This window comes from Polypterus senegalus, chromosome 1, assembly GCF_016835505.1.
Source record: "Polypterus senegalus isolate Bchr_013 chromosome 1, ASM1683550v1, whole genome shotgun sequence".
Classification (NCBI taxonomy): Eukaryota; Metazoa; Chordata; class Cladistia; order Polypteriformes; family Polypteridae; genus Polypterus; species Polypterus senegalus.
Genome location: NC_053154.1, coordinates 209,526,948 through 209,544,352, shown reverse-complemented (window position 1 = coordinate 209,544,352; position 17,405 = coordinate 209,526,948). Strand labels below are relative to the sequence as shown.

The following is a 17,405-nucleotide window of genomic DNA, read 5'->3' as shown; positions in this document are numbered from 1 at the left end:
CGACAGATGTCTTTTATTTCTAAATTACAGAAACATTAAGTAGTATAAACCTATGCACTGTGGCTTTTGAAGCAGGATATGACATTTATTTTTTTTTTTCTTCAGGTTAACAAAGTGTGGAATTATTTTTTCCTAAAAGACAGTATTTTTCTGTGCCATTCATTCAGCACTCTTTAGCACTGATGATTTCACACTCCCTCCTCTTTTAACCCCTTGCCACAAAGTGTGCTGCTGTATTTCGGATGTTGCCTTCCTTAATTTTATTAGAAGTAATTTTAGAATTATATTTTATCAAATTTAATATGTAATATTTTAGGCTTTGTAACTTTTCTGTGCTCAGTTGCTTAAACAGTGGCATACAGTGCATCTGGAAAGTATACACAGCGCATCACTTTTTCTACATTTTGTTATGTTACAGCCTTATTCCAAAATGGATAAAATTAATTTTTTTCCCTCAGAATTCTACAGACAACACCCATAATGACAATGTTAAAAAGGTTTACTTGAGATTTTTGCAAATTTATTAAAAATAAAAAAAATTGATAAAGCACATGTACATAACTATTCACAGCCTTTGCCATGAAGCTCAAAATTGTGCTCAGGTGCATCCTGTTTCCCCTGATCATCCTTGAGATGTTTCTGCAGCTTAATTGGAGTCCACCTGTGGTAAATTCAGTTGATTGGACATGATTTGGAAAGGCACACACCTGTCTATATAAGGTTCCACGGTTGACAGTTCATGTCAGAGCACAAACCAAGCATGAAGTCAAAGGAATTGTTTGTAGACCTCCGAGACAGGATTGTCTCGAGGCACAAATCTGGGAAAGGTTACAGAAAAATTTCTGCTGCTTTGAAGGTCCCAATGAGCACAGTGGCCTCCATCATCTTTAAGTGGAGGAAGTTTGAAACCACCAGGGGCCTCATGTATAACGCCGTGCGCAGAACTCGCACTATAACATGGCATAAGCACAAAAGCCGAAATGTGTTTACGCACAGAAAAATCCAGATGCAGGAATCTGTGCGTACTCCAACTTCCACGTTCTTCCGCTACATAAATCCCGATCAGCGTGAAAACTAACGCTCGTGCACGCGCATTATGTAACGCCCCAAATCCTCCCAGAATTACGCCTATTTGAATATGCAAATCAGTATAAATCGCCCTTAAGCGCAGCCTTCTGTGAAAAGACAATGGGAAAAGCACGGGGAAAATATAAGAATTTCAGCGAATACCAAGTGGAGGCAAAGGAAAAACATACTATTTGTTCAAATAAGCCGTGGTATAATCAACAAAAGGAAGTTGATCGAGTGACATAGCGTGTTGGAGAAACTTGAAAGCTCACATTCACAAAATCGCACAGTGCGGAAATAAAAAAGAAGTCACATATCAAAGTTGCCGTAAAAAGAAGAGTTGTAAGCCCACTGTCTGAGTGTCATATGAAAGTTTATTAGGGTACAGAGAAAAAAGGCACACGGTGGGGAAAAACCACAAAATGTCAACTTCAATCTCGACATTTCCACTTTAATCACGTAGTTTATTTTGTCATTTAGTAGAACATTATAAACTTCATCTTAAAATCGTTTAATTAACCAGTTTCTCAAATCACATCGTAATTAAAGTAGCATGTTAAATGCTTTGTTTTGTATTTGATCTTCTACTTGTATGTGCTCTATGTGTGTGAATCACTACTTGCTTCTTAAACTGGCTCTCTTCCTCCAACTGGACACAGAGTCCATTACATTCGTGATATTACAGCTCTCTGAATAACTAAAATACTGAGATGTATACATGATGTCATTTTCATGATGATAGGAGCTAAAGCACATTATTAAACATGTGTTTCACTTCGATGAAATAATTTATTGCAGCAGTACTCAGGGCGGCTCTAGGCTTGTGGTGGCACTGGGCAGAGGAAGAATCGGTGGCTCCTTCGTCGGCCAATGTCAGTAAGGTAGCTTATCACGGTGGATGGCTACGTCCGTTGCGGACACTGCACAGCAGCCTCGTGCTCATGACAAGCATTTATCTTTTGTCGAAATTTGACGCTGCGTTTTTAGCTGTGTTGTTATTTTCTCTTTCTGTTTTATATTCAATATATATTGGCGTAGCCAAGAGTCCTTGCTTTTCTTTCCCCCAAGTAACCGATCGCCATACAATCAGCTCTGTAATAGACGTTAAGCCATCTGTAAGCTTAGCGCCGATTCTTCAAAACTTTTAAAGAACATTGAAATATCTTCGTAGTACATGTTTAATTATTCTATCCTTCACGACACTCCCAGTGAAGAATATAGATTATTTAAATGAAGTTAAAGTTTTATGTGTATAATTTAACAAACATATTTTGCTGTATTTCACCTTAAAATGATATCGTCATCATATGTAAATACGCGCTTTATAAAGTGGCCCAGGTTGTGAGATATTATAACTGTTGTGGAAGTTTACAGTGGGGTGATTGTACTTATAAGTACAAACCGTTCTACAAGGAGCAATTGATTGAGTGTATTTAAAGTTCTTGGGATTAAACTGTTTCTGAACCGCGAGGTCTGTACAGGAAAGACTTTAAAACGTTTTGCAGTGGCTGAGACAGCGTGTCCTTAAAGCTGTATACCGATAATTCTCTTTCCGATCAGCTGCTGCTGTGATTCACACTCAAATACAGTGATTTAAATACTCCGAGTCGTGCAGTGAGAGTAATATGGAAAAAGATGATCCGCTGTGGCAACTCCTAACGGGAGGAGTTGAAAGAAGAAGAAGAAGAAGTGAGAGTAACAACGCTAAAGCAGTTATGGTATTTGGAATACTATGGCTGTTCCCTGGACCATTATATTGTTACAAGTTAATTACAATCAGATGCATTACACTAATAAACAATATGCGGTTAGTTTCTGTGTATTTATAAAGCCGCGTCATGAAAATAATGAGTAATCACACAAGAACAGTACCATTGCTTTGACGCTGGGTGCCGCCAGTTTGCAAAACCGAGCGGAGAACTTGCGTACGACAAGGCATGAGGTACCGTGGAAAAGTGCGTGGCTTTACGCCAAGTGTAGGTTTTATACATCGCGATTTGAACGTGGAAAAGTTCTTACGCAACATTTCTGTGCGTACGCACCGTTTATACATGAGGCCCCAGGACTCTTCCTAGAGCTGACTGGCCATCTAAACTGAGCGATGGAGGGAAAAGGGGCTTAGTCAGAGAGGTGACCGAGAACCCGATGGTCCTCTGTGGAGAGAGGAGAACCTTCCAGAAGGACAGCCATCTCTGCAGCAATCCACCAATCAGGCCTGTATGGTAGAGTGGCCAGACGGAAGCCACTCCTTAGTAAAAGGCACATGGCAGCCCGCCTGGAATTTGCCAAAAGGCACCTGAAGGACTCTCAGACCATGAGAAACAAAATTTTCTGGTCTGATGAGACAAAGATTGAACTCTTTGGTGTGAATGCCAGGCGTCACGTTTGGAGGAAACCAGGCACCGCTCATCACCTGGCCAATACCAACCCTACAGTGAAGCATGGTGGTGGCAGCATCATGCTGTGGGGAAGTTTTTCAGCGACAGGAACTGGGAGACTAGTCAGGATAAAGGGAAAGATGACTGCAGCAATGTACAGAGACATCCTGGATGAAAACCTGCTCCAGAGCGCTCTTGACCTCAGACTGGGGCGACGGTTCATCTTTCAGCAGGGCAACGACCCTAAGCACAGCCAAGATATCAAAGGAGTGGCTTCAGGACAACTCTGTGAATGTCCTTAAGTGGCCCAGACTTGAATCCGATTGAACATCTCTGGAGAGATCTTAAAATGGCTGTGCACCGACGCTTCTCATCTATCCTGATGGAGCTTGAGAGGTGCTGCAAAGAGGAATGGGCGAAACTGGCCATGGATAGGTGTGCCAAGCTTGTGGCATCATATTCAAAAAGACTTGAGGCTGTAATTGCTGCCAAAGGTGCATCGACAAAGTATTGAGCAAAGGCTGTGAATACTTACAGTGGTGTGAAAAACTATTTGCCCCCTTCCTGATTTCTTATTCTTTTGCATGTTTGTCACACAAAATGTTTCTGATCATCAAACACATTTAACCATTAGTCAAATATAACACAAGTAAACACAAAATGCAGTTGTTAAATTATGTTTTTTATTATTTAGGGAGAAAAAAAAATCTAAACCTGCATGGCCCTGTGTGAAAAAGTAATTGCCCCCTGAACCTAATAACTGGTTTGGCCACCCTTAGCAGCAATAACTGCAATCAAGCGTTTGCGATAACTTGCAATGAGTCTTTTACAGCGCTCTGGAGGAATTTTGGCCCACTCATCTTTGCAGAATTGTTGTAATTCAGCTTTATTTGAGGGTTTTCTAGCATGAACCGCCTTTTTAAGGTCATGCCATAGCATCTCAATTGGATTCAGGTCAGGACTTTGACTAGGCCACTCCAAAGTCTTCATTTTGTTTTTCGTCAGCCATTCAGAGGTGGATTTGCTGGTGTTTTTTGGGTCATTGTCCTGTTGCAGCCCCCAAGATCGCTTCAGCTTGAGTTGACGAACAGATGGCGGACATTTTCCTTCAGGATTTTTTGGTAGACAGTAGAATTCATGGTTCCATCTATCACAGCAAGCCTTCCAGGTCCTGAAGCAGCAAAACAACCCCAGACCATCACACTACCACCACCATATTTTACTGTTGGTATGATGTTCTTTTTCTGAAATGCTGTGTTCCTTTTACGCCAGATGTAACGGGACATTTGCCTTCCAAAAAGTTCAACTTTTGTCTCATCAGTCCACAAGGTATTTTCCCAAAGGTCTTGGCAATCATTGAGATGTTTCTTAGCAAAATTGAGACGAGCCCTAATGTTCTTTTGCTTAACGGTGGTTTGCGTCTTGGAAATCTGCCATGCAGGCCGTTTTGCCCAGTCTCTTTCTTATGGTGGAGTCGTGAACACTGACCTTAATTGAGGCAAGTGAGGCCTGCAGTTCTTTAGACGTTGTCCTGGGGTCTTTTGTGACCTCTCGAATGAGTCGTCTCTGTGCTCTTGGGGTAATTTTGGTCGGCCGCCACTCCTGGGAAGGTTCACCACTGTTCCATGTTTTTGCCATTTGTGGATAATGGCTCTCACTGTGGTTCGCTGGAGTCCCAAAGCTATAGAAATGGCTTTATAACCTTTACCAGACTGATAGATCTCAATTACTTCTGTTCTCATTTGTTCCTGAATTTCTTTGGATCTTGGCATGATGTCTAGCTTTTGAGGTGCTTTTGGTCTACTTCTCTGTGTCAGGCAGCTCCTGTTTAAGGGATTTCTTGATTGAAACAGGTGTGGCAGTAATCAGGCCTGGGGGTGGCTATGGAAATTGAACTCAGGTGTGATACACCACAGTTAGGTGATTTTTGAACAAGGGGGCAATTACTTTTTCACACAGGGCCATGTAGTTTTGGATTTTTTTCTCCTAAATAATAAAAACCATCATTTAAAAACTGCATTTTGTGTTTACTTGTGTTATATTTGACTAATGGTTAAATGTGTTTGATGATCAGAAACATTTTGTGTGACAAACATGCAAAAGAATAAGAAATCAGGAAGGGGGCAAATAGTTTTTCACACCACTGTATGTGCATGTGATTTCTCAGTTTTTTTTATTTTTTAATAAATTTGCAAAAACCTCAAGTAACCGTTTTTCACGTTGTCATTATGGGGTGTTGTGTGTAGAATTCTGAGGAAAAAAATGAATTTAATCCATTTTGGAATAAGGCTGTAACATAACAAAATGTGGAAAAAGTGATGCGCTGTGAATACTTTCCGGATGCACTGTATATTTAGTACAGCAGGAATTATTTCCAGCCCAACAAAATCATGCCACGGTCTCACAGGAGAATACATTGACATGCTAGTGTTTCTTGCAAAAATTTTTGCGGTTACAAAGACGATGTTTATTTACACAGAAATGAAACATGCACTGTTTTCATTTATGCAAAGCCTTCAAGTTATTTAATGGTCTGTTTGTGTGTTACTTTTGTGAGCATTTGTTTACTAAAGACCATAATAATGTCATTTTTACGTGAATATGTAATGTTTAACATTTTTATGTATACTGTTTACAAAAGATTGCAATACTTATTTTAACATTTAATGAATTGGTAACATTTCATTGCACAACCTCAGTAACAGTATTTTTTTTTCATAGATGTATAAAAATTTCAACTTGTTTACTTATTGTTTAAAGACATTTACTCTTGCATTTTACAAAACATTGCACTACTTGAAGTATTTACATTTAGTGATTAAGGCTTATTTGCATTCATCAATCTACACATTTTAATGCATACAGAACTACAATCTGTTTTACGTACATTTTTTATTAAGTTACATTATATACTGTATTGGGTAATGAAAATAGTATTGAATTTGAATACTTAGTATTAATAGCAAAGTTTGAAATTTTGGTATCATGACAACCCTATAAGTGTATTTATTTGCATTTGTCAGGAGCATTTTTGTTTGGACATAAGGTCCTATTGTAAACTATTTTGTTTTAATGTGACAGTGTTTCTGAAATTACTGCATTGCATACTGTGTTCTAGAATATGTCTGGTTACTGAATAGACTGTCTTGCTGTTTTTTCTAAGGTGCAGTATGTATAAATTGACTATTTTTGTTTTATTAAATTTGTGGTAGTGTTTTTCTGCAGAGGCCTTGCCTCATACATATGAGTCTATTTATCATCTTGAGTCCCTTGAAATTAATTAATATAACCTGGACAAGCATGCTATGCCTGTGGTGGATGGATGGAACATTTAAGACTTTTTAAAGAGCAAACCTCACTCTCTTATACCTCCCCCCCCCTTGTCTACCTCCAGGATCTTAAATATGGTTACACGACAGGGGGCGCTGTGGGCAAACACATTAGGCTCTCTGGGTAAGTTTTTTGCCATGTGTAAATTTTGAAGCTTTTAATTTGATTATTTTAGTGTCATTTTTTAAAATTTTTACTTTTTTTGTAATCTATTCCAATTTCATTTGAACATTAGAGTGTTGCTTTTATTTGTGTTTTTTTTACTAATACCTATTTAGTTTTAGATGGTTCTGAAGTTTTTACAAAAAAAACTAAGTGGCCCTGGTTCATTATACTTTTTAAAAGCAGGCATTTTACACAATTGGGTGGATAAGCATGACTTCATAAACACAGAGGTATTCTTCCCTCTTTTTATAATTGCTGGGCAACTGCATTTTTATTTATTTGTTTTCCCAATCATTTTATTTTTTGTGCCCTAAATATTTAACATGTGATACTTTTTCTAGGCTCACTTTTTTGGAGTGTGTAATTTGTTCAAGTCTTTAAAAATATCTTTGTGAGAGCATTTAAGGATGAGTTTTTAACGATTCCCTGCAAATACTGCAGTTACAGTCTGCATAAGAAGTATTATGAAATGCCTGCTGACTAAGCATTCCCTTTTGCTTCCACCTGGCAGAACAATGGAATGTTCCATATTCTCAAATTCACTGGTCTTTGCCTCTGCTAATCTCTTTTAAATTACATCATTTATTCCTCATTATACAGTATGTACATTTTGAGGAAAAACAAGATGGACATACTTGCTTTGAGGACCCAGAGCTATTTCAGATTTGTAAGCAGTGGAACAATTATCACCATCAGTGGATTTAATGGTGAACACAGGAGTAAATCGAATGTGTACTTATTGCCGTTTCGTAGTTTTAGCTTTTACATTTTAATAGAGTAATTTTATGCAAAATTGACTGTATATACAGGCAGTCCCTGGGTTACGTACGAGATAGGGATTGTAGTTTTTTTCTTAAGTTGAATTTGAATGTAAGTCGGGACAGGTACATTATTTTAATAAATGCTATTGTTGAGCGACTGTAACCAAGTGCTCAGCCAGTGAATGACAGAGTTTCACCTCTCTCTGACCTTTTTATTATTTCTACTTTATTTTTCTTGGTGACGGTTTTTCTCGCCTTTACTGTATCACCAGCACTTGCATCAGATTTGTGTTTCAGAGACATTCTTGAAGAGTGAAGACGAAAGGTTAAGAAGAGCTCATCTGCACAGCATTGTACACGCTATCACAGCAGGAAGGCACCCATCATCAGCACGTCTGATGTACTGACAAGAAACAGCTTCCTGCTATGTGCGTAACAGTACAAGCAGGCATGCTATTGAGAATGAATGGGGGCGGTGAGGGCCAGTTCACCACCTGCCCACCACACAGTCACCTCCACTGCAGTTTGCTGCCTGCAGTGTCCGCCCACCGAGCACGAACACGGTGTGGCCAAAGACGGGTAGTGAATCGCCCACCACCGCCCCCATTCAACAGGCAGCCACCCAAGGCACACTACAGTGCTACCCCCCGCTGCACCTTTCACACTTAATGGCCTCCGTTCAGCCACAACTGGGTCACCGCTTGCAGCATTACCAGCCACCCACCGAGAATGAACGGGGCAGTCGTGTGTGGTGGGTGGGCAGTGAAACGCCCCCTCCGCTGCATCCAGCCTGCGTCCAGTCAGGAGCTGTAGCTGCAGCGGCGTGGTGGACGGGCAGCGAACCACCCCATCAAGCCTCTGTCCTGCACACGAGCGATAGCTGTGGCCCCGGGTCACCGCTTGCCACCAGGAGCTGCCCGAGGGACACTGCACTGCGAGAGCAGTGAAATCGTCCTCCTCCAGCCTTCGTCCAGCCACCGATTGCAGCATCCCCAGGCCGAAGATGACGGAGTGGCATTTACTGAGGCTCCTGTGTCGCGTCCCCCTTACAGATGAAGGTGCAGCTGCAGCCCCGTTCGTAAGTCGTAGGTCGGATGTCCGTAACTTGGGGACTACATGTACAATTTTTTCGATTAATCTGTAAAAAGAATGAAGTATACATGATATAATTCTTATAGTCACCATTAAAAAGCTCAATTGGTTGTTTGGCTTAGTGCATACTTCTACTACTGCTATCACTTTCTCCAAGTGGGTTAAACAACAACAGTAGCTGGGCGAAAACCTTTGAAATTGAGTAGAAGCCCTGCATTCCCAGTCTGGGCTAATGCCCACAAAATGAGTGCACCTACTTGTAGCATTCACCAGGTCAAATATACATAAAAATTTAAATTCTCCTACTTTCATATGCTCCAAATATAACATTTGATAACATGGATTTTTAGTTTCTTTCCTGGTCTCCTGTATGTCTTAGCAAGGACTGTTTTTATATTGTATGTAACTGATACTAAAGTAGAAAATAGACTGTTTTTTATTTATTTTATTGCTTACATGTACCTAATTGAGTCTAAGTAAGTTGAAAGAAAAATAATATCAATATATATACTGCAGTGAAAACTGTGATAGAATGCAAGATCTTCTATTAGGCATAGCATTGGGCATGAGGTAAACTCCTGCAGACATTACTTTAGTGCAGAAACTTGAATTATCATCTAAGTATGCAGTGTGGTCTGGTGCACATGAAGTTGAATTGGCCAATGGAGAGCATCATTGACCAAGGAGTAACAGTTAAAATAGTAATTGAGTATTTATTAGAGCACTATTGAGTACAGTACTTGCAATAACCATATCTTAAAATCCAACCATTCATCTATGTATTGGTTGATCCATTTTTTTAAATAATGTTTATTCCAGTTCTATTGAAAGCCTACCCTATTATAATTGGAGTCCATGCAAGAACCACCTGTAGGTGATATGGTAGTCTATTGCATGGCTCCGTTATACACACACCTACACTTGAATATGAAGGGCCAGTTGGAAGCTAACCTAACACAAATATTTGGCATGTAAAAGGAAAACTGGAGTAACCCGAGAAAAACCCACATGCAAACTCTACATAACAAGTGGCTGGTTTGGTGTTCCAACCCAAGCTCCATGAGCTGTGAGGCTACAGTGTTATCCACTTAGCCTAAATGTAAATACATATACAGAATTGCCAGTGGAATATAATTAAATACAGAGTGAGGAGATGCCAATTGTTAAAACGGCCATTTATCATAGCTGAAACCCTACTGAGGAAAAAAAATTCTTAGTGGAGTATTCTTTCAGAACAGTAGACTCAAGAAAATTAGATATTTTCCATTGTTTTGCCTTTCATTTCAACTAAGAAGGTGGGGGTAAAACGTTTACCTACGTATTAGTTCACACAGATACTGCAAACTATACTACCTCTTAGCTAGCTGCAGGGAGGATTAATATAAACCGTTTTCAGGAATCAATTCCTTAATGATTTTTACAGGCAAAAAATTAAAAATCGATTCTTTATGTATGAGTGCAAGGGGTGTCCCAGTACCATTTGTGTAGCTGGCATGCTTCAAAATGCCAAAGCAGTGTAGCAACTAACAAAGAGCGACACATTTCTGAATTCCAGTTTTTTTTTTTTTTTTGTTCTTTATTTCGCCTTATACAATTTCTTGTGTTAGGAATTTGTTAGTTTTTGCATACTCCTTGCGGTCAGAGCACAGGGTCAGCCATTGTACAGTGCCTCTGGAGCAATTGAAGGTTTAGGGTCTTGCACGAGGGCCCAACAGGGTAGGATCTCTTTTGTCAGTGACGGGGATTCGAACCGGCAACCTTCGGGACACCAGATCCTTGGCCTCGAAGCCACCACTCCGCCCCAATTTATATAAGGATGTTCTGTCAGCTTTCATCCTTCAACATTGTGTTGACAAAAGCAATTACTTCCAGCAACTTTAATTTTGTATTGTGAATTTAAACCCAAAATTAATAGCTGATATTTTATAGATTAAAACTAAGACGTTAGACTACAAGTGTTGCATTAATCCTGCAGTGTAGTTCTTGGCCAACAGATGTCACCATTAACTGATGTATATATTTACCTGATATTGCCAAGAAAACTATTTTTAGTATAGATTTTTATTAATGTAATTATTTGGCCACTTAACACCAGTTTATCAACTTCAGGCCACCTTTTCCAAGTATTGCTGCACACAATCCTGGAATGTAAATCTGCTTTATTTTATTCATAATGTGAAATGTACACATATTTTCCATCTGTAGATACATTCTATGTAAAGAATTGAAAGCTTGTGTGCCTTTAATCCAGAATACCTGTGGCATTACCTTTCTGCTCTCTGGATGGTCATCATCTGAATGTAATTAACTTTAAATAGTATTTATCTCATGCATTCTAAACTGTTCAAAGTTTTTAGCCAAAAAATCAAGAAACTATATTAACTTTACTGTCATCACTACCATATTTGTGATCAGAGGCTATAGTACTATGGGGTCATCGGAGCAAATAGAAAATCCAGGCAGTCTGGGTCACAATAACTATTCATTAGTACTGTTGCTCCATTTTTTTAGTAAACGCATTATAAAATTAGCTTGACTTTTATTAACATTGTGGTACATTAAAATAAAGAATTGCCAGCCCTGCCTCTCTTTATACTGTACCTTTCTGAAATGTAGACCTGAAATATAAGTGAGACAACTGTATTTTGTTGCAAGCAGTTTATTAACTAGGTCTAAATCTATCCTTTTGAAGTATTTTAACTATTTGCTGTGCTGCTTTTCTCATTCTGCAGAGGGTGATTTGATACTGTAAGACATTTAGAATGGTGACTAGTGGTGTTCTGTTTCTTTGGTTATGAAAAACAAGTAGATGCACAGTTAACAGCTTTTGGAACACCGGACTTCATTTTTCATCTTTGTTCACGTTCTTTCCATTTCTGATTCCACTTTTTCTCCATTTGCTTCCTTAATGAAAGGTTAAGGGCTTCTTTTAAAGAAAACTAACAAGTATGAAGTGACGTTGTGTCCTAAACAATTCAGTTCCACTTATACAACATTTAATAATGGACTGTGTAAAAGAAATAAAGACAATATCTTTATTAAGGCTGATCTAAGTTTCAAAACATTCTCAAGGATACCTAAACAAGGTCAGATAGAAATGTGTTTATTGTTAGAAACTTGGAAAGCAGAAAATAAATCATTTAATTAAGTTAGTTGTGTTAATAGTTTAATAGATTAAGCATGTAAAGGGAAAATGGCAACACAGACAGAAATGATTACTTACAACTTATTGTGAATGAAAGAAAACTAGTACTTAATTTTATTATTATAAAAATTCTGTTAAATTTAGTGTTACATAGTTTTCAAAAATAATATATTGGAAAACATTAATAGTTTGCATTGTTAATGCCTAAAATGTGACATTGCCTAAAGTAATGTACAGTAGGTGGGGGAATGGTGGTCCAGTGGTTAGTGTCCTCTGATGAAATTCCACGCTTAGCCTTTGCCTGTGTGGAGTTTCTTTGGGTCTGCATGGGGTTTCCTGTCATTTCCTCAAACATCATGTGCATGATGAGGTGAATTAGTGGATTGGCAGTGGCACTGGCACCCTATCCAGGACTTGTGTTGACCTTATTCCTATTGCTCAAACTGAATTAAGTGGGTCAGGGAAAGATAAGTGCTGTTAATGTAATACAGTGTGTTCAAAACCCCTTTTATAACAACACTGTTTTGGAAGTGGGTGGCGCAGTGGTAGAGCTGCTGCCCCGCAGTAAGTAGACCTCGGTTTGCTTCCCGGGTCCTCCCTCTGTGGAGTTTGCATGTTCTCCCTGTGTCTGCGTGGGTTTCCTCCAGGTGCTCCGCTTTCCTCCCACAGTCCAAGGACATGTAGGTTAGGTGCATTGGCAATCCTAAATTGTCCCTGGTGTGTGCCTGGTGTGTGTGTGGGTGGGCTGGCACCCTGCCCAGGATTTGTTCCTGCCTTGCGCCCTGTGCTGGCTGGGATTGGCTCCAGTGGAACCCCGTGACCCTGTGTTAGGATATAGCGGGTTGGACAATGACTGACTGTTTCGGAAGTAGTGTTATGTATCATGTTGCATTAATCCTTCTTTCATTGTCTTTAATTAGTAGTACTACTAATTGTTAAGCATTGTGATCTGCTTATGTGGTACTTTTCATAATTCATTTGTATTAATTTGCATTTTCAGCAAGTTATTGTCTTAACTTGCACCTAAGAAACTATAGTGTCTCATGAACTTGGGTGATTTTGATTTATTTTAAAGGCTGTGGTATTGAATAGTAATATTCTGTTTTATTCAAAATGGGAAAAAATATTTCTGACTTTGAATTGTTTCTGTTTCCATCCAGCTCTCCTTTATAGTGTCTTTGGAGTCGTTATTGAGAAGACTAGAGGTGCTGAGGACGACCTTAATACGATAGGTGCTGGCACACTGACAGGCATGTTATACAAGTCAACAGGTAGGAGGACATACAGAGTGAAAACTGATGTGACCCAAGATGGGAGTTTGCATTAAGATTGTGTTAATGGAAGCTATTTTTTTTCTAGTTTACTTATTTGAATTCATTTTTTTTTTCTTTGAAATATTTTATATGAAGTCTGTATGAGGTTGGTTATATTCAAGTGAGGCAGTTGAAATTCCTGCCTTGCACCCTGTGTTGGCTGGGATTGGCTCCAGCAGACCCCCGTGACCCTGAGTTAGGATATAGTGGGTTGGAAAATGACTGACAAGACTAGCAGTTTAAATATGCTTGGTCCATTAAAGTGAGGCAGTTACAAGTTGCTGAGATGTTTAAATTGGTTTGCTTACATCTTGCCTGAAGAAGGGGCCTGAGTTGCCTCGAAAGCTTGCATATTGTAATCTTTTTAGTTAACCAATAAAAGGTGTCATTTTGCTTGGCTTTTCTTTGCTTAGTCTGATAAAGAGTTTGGGATGGTAGGCCAGACTGTGTGTGTGTGGTGTGTTTTTTTTTTTGTTTTGTTTTGTTTGAAAATTGCCTCAGATTGGTTCCAAAGGTAGGTCTTGTTGTCTGTGAGCTGTTAAGAGGTTAGAAGGAGTCCAGTATCTCTGCAGGGCAGGAAGGGTGGGTCATTAGGACTGGGTGATAGGAAAGAGGCATTTCAGGGACGGTCTGTGGCTGTCTGCAGAGTGATAACGTGCCTTTCTGCACATGAACTGCTGTGATATTGAGCTGGGCAAAGGCTTGACCTCACAAGCCGACAGACCAGAGTTCAGTGGATCTGGAAACTGCGCACTCAGTTTGCAGTACAACCCTGAGTAAATGCAGAGTATTTGAGCTCTCCCTTCACTTTCTTCATGTCACTAACCTGCAGACATTTTAACATTAATCCTAGAGTCCCTGCACCGCATATTATATGTTCAGGGGGACAAACAATACTTTGGTTTGGTTTGCCTGACTTGCAAGGTCACTAGTCTTTAATTACAATAATGGAGGTTTTTCTTTCCAGTTGGACTTGTTGGACTTTGTGCTGCTCTGACGCAAGCAAAAGGGACGGCTTGTTAAATATACACCAGTTCTTGGAACAAGTCTGTGCTGTAGTGCACGTTTTGAAAGGTTTTGACGTGAACTTAAAAAAGCACTCCATTATTGCTTATGTGTGACATTTTATGTTTCTCACATGAGCTGCTCAAGTTTTACTGCATTGTTGTTTCTTCCCAAGATGAAATAGACTCGACTTCCAGTGTACAAACTAAATCTGCAAAAGATAAAATAGTGACTGTAGCTCTCAGAACATTGCTGATTTAATTTTTTTTAATTTTATTTTCTTTCATCAAGAAGTTGTATCTGACTGTTTTGTGCAAGTAGTTCTGGGTAATTAAATTAGCTTGACGACTGAGCAAGTTTGTGTGTCTGTTACAAAGTACAAACAGATCTTTAATGTGAAGGCTGCTGTTGAAAATGCTTACAATATAGGCTGTTCAGTTAACAGTGTAGCGACTGCAAGGCAGTATTTTCAGGGGTCTTGAGGGGTGTGTTTGTGCGTCTCTCAAAACCTCATGTTATGATGAGATTACAATTCTCACTTTACGTAGCAGGTCTTTTTTTTTAACCAGTGTTTACAAAGATGTTTTTCTTTTTTAATTTTGGCCATGGGATAATATGTTTATCACTATTCGTTTTGGAAGAGTTTGGGTGGGATACAGACTACAGTGAAGTTTAGATTAGAAAAGGCCACATAGCCCAACACCGTTATCATGTCCTCATTGTTGAGGAAGACAAAACAATTATCAGATTGCCTGTAAAGCCTTGTTGCTTTGGAAAATTCTTTACTCCCAAGACCTTGAACGGTTTCTTCTTGGAGGTTTGTCACGTCACAGTCACAATTTTAATGGCATATTAAAATGTCAAGTCAAAAATGATTATGGCCTTGTAAATCATTAACTCTCAAATGATTTAGCATTTTCGGATTGAAGTATAAAATATTTCTTGATATGTCTGAAGTCCTTATCAGTCCCTTTATGTGTGGAAACACTAAACTTTCCAACAGCTTAGGTTAGAATAAAAATTTAATTGGAGGCTGCAAAACTATGAAATTGTATTTTACAGATGGTTATGTTCTTCCAGAAATTGCTCCATTTGAAGGGTGACAGGGTAGTGCAGTGAATGGTGCCACCGCCGCCACACTGATCCTCCCCAAAGTATGTGGTGGCTGGTCTGCCAGTTCTGCTTTGGGCCTGTGAACGCCTGTACAGCACTGGCTCCTTCCAAGCCTGATGCAGTAGACTTCAGCCCGTCGGTCCTGATTTGGATGAAACAATGTTGAGAATTTTTTTTATTTTCATGTTAACTTCTTTTGGATTGTTACTTAATGGCAAGCACTGCATGTTTTGAGAGGTATGAATGATACTGCAGCTTGTGGCCAATCTGATTCTAACTAACGTCAAACAGTGAGCATTACCAACTAGCTGCTTGCTTAACACTGAATGTAGATTGTTCTGGAAGTATACAGGCCACATGGCCACCAAGGATGTGTAGTGCATATACCAGTTCTGGGATCTACACCATAAGTATGGGTTTGGTTCTAGTGATGACTGTTGCTCTGCTTTCTGCAGCATTAAAGTTGCTTAAAAAAAAAAAAAAAAGCATGCCAAAATATTTTTGAGTACTTTTTCAAGTTTATTGCCATATGGACAGAAAATGGACTCTTCACATTTGTACATAAGCTGCTTATGAACTAATTCATCTAGAACAGGAGAGTGGAGAATATTTTATACAAATGTTCATGTGCAGAATAAACACATCAACTTTGTTTGCAGCATGTACTATTCTTATTCTACAAATACACAGTTAATTTGTGGTTTTGTTAAGTCACAATTGTAGTGTGTCTGCTATGATTTGTATCAAGGGTGTATAATTTTGTCTTTTAATTGTGTATTAATCATTAGATATTGACTCACTTGTCCAGGGATTGTTCCTGCCTTGTGCCCAGTGCTTGCTGGGATAGGCTTCAGCTCCCCTGCAACCTGCTTCAGGATAAAACCAATATGGAAGGTGGATTTGTTTTTGGTATCGGCCCAGAATATTTGTTATAGTGGAATTTACACACATTGCCAAATCCATTTGGGTGGTTCACTCAAAGGGGCCGTAATTTGTATTTATTTTTTTTGCCGACTCCTTTCACTAGTAGAATTTAGTGTTGCTCATATTGGCTTTGCACACTTTAGGTCAGAGTAATGCATGGTGATCTGCAACACAGTAATATGTACCATCCTTTTCAAGTATTTTTTTTTTTTTAAATAAAGTTTCTTCTGGGTGCTGCTACAACTTTGTTTTTAATTGACTTTAAAGTAATGACATTGTATTCAATAGGTTCACTTGAAATGTCCTTTTGGGTTTTGCATTTTTCACAAATTTAAATGACTCGAATGTCATTTTAGAGCTCACTGCAGCACTTAAGCACATTTTATACATTTGCAGTAGAGAATCTCCATTGTCATTTCCCTTCTCTTCACTTTTGCATTTATTTGATAAGATTCATTCTTTATCCTTATCTCAGAGTGGGAATGCTTCATTTTACTCCTTTTCAAGTTTTTCTTCTTATGAAATGTTCCATTGTAACCTGATCAATCATCAGTGATTTGTTTCTTGTAGGTGGCCTGCGGAGTGCAATGAGAGGAGGACTTCTGGGTTTGACGCTCACTGGACTCTATGCTGTCTACAATAACTGGGAGCATTTAAAAACTCGTTCGTCTCGCCAGTCCCTCTGATTACTCTCCAGCCTTGTCTGTCTGACTGTAAATGTTTTTGTTTAGGAAGATGTGCATAAATAAATTTGAATGAACTTAATTTCTTGCTCAATATTTATGGTTTATTAAAAACACTTAAATTGATACATACCAAAAACTATTTTGTAATCTTGTCCTATATTATTTGAGTCATTAGACTTTTAACTTGATAGTGTTTAAAACCCATGAGTTGTAGAAAGAGAGCTGATTTAAGGTGAAGGTATAAGAAAATATCTACTTCAGGATTTTGATACTGACTATATTACCATAATTAGAATTAATTCTTGAATGACTTGCAACAAAGTATTTTATTCAGTTTATTCTGTTCTTCTTGCAATAAAGTATTCTATTCAGATTATTCTATTCTTCAGGGAAGGTGCTAACAACAAAGAATAGAGTGCAGTGCA

General features: G+C 38.8%; 1 protein-coding gene across 1 annotated transcript in view; it reads left to right on the top strand.

Annotated features, from left to right (window-relative positions):
* LOC120538566 (mitochondrial import inner membrane translocase subunit Tim23-like) overlaps window positions 1–17,116 on the top strand; it is a 30,145-nt gene extending 13,029 nt beyond the window's left edge. The window contains exons 5-7 of the mRNA XM_039767965.1: window positions 6,841–6,899; window positions 13,100–13,210; window positions 16,865–17,116. Coding sequence (XP_039623899.1) covers window positions 6,841–6,899; window positions 13,100–13,210; window positions 16,865–16,980 — 286 coding nt within the window. The 3' untranslated portion in view covers window positions 16,981–17,116. The remainder of the gene's footprint in view (window positions 1–6,840; window positions 6,900–13,099; window positions 13,211–16,864) is intronic.
* Window positions 17,117–17,405: the final 289 nt, after the last annotated feature.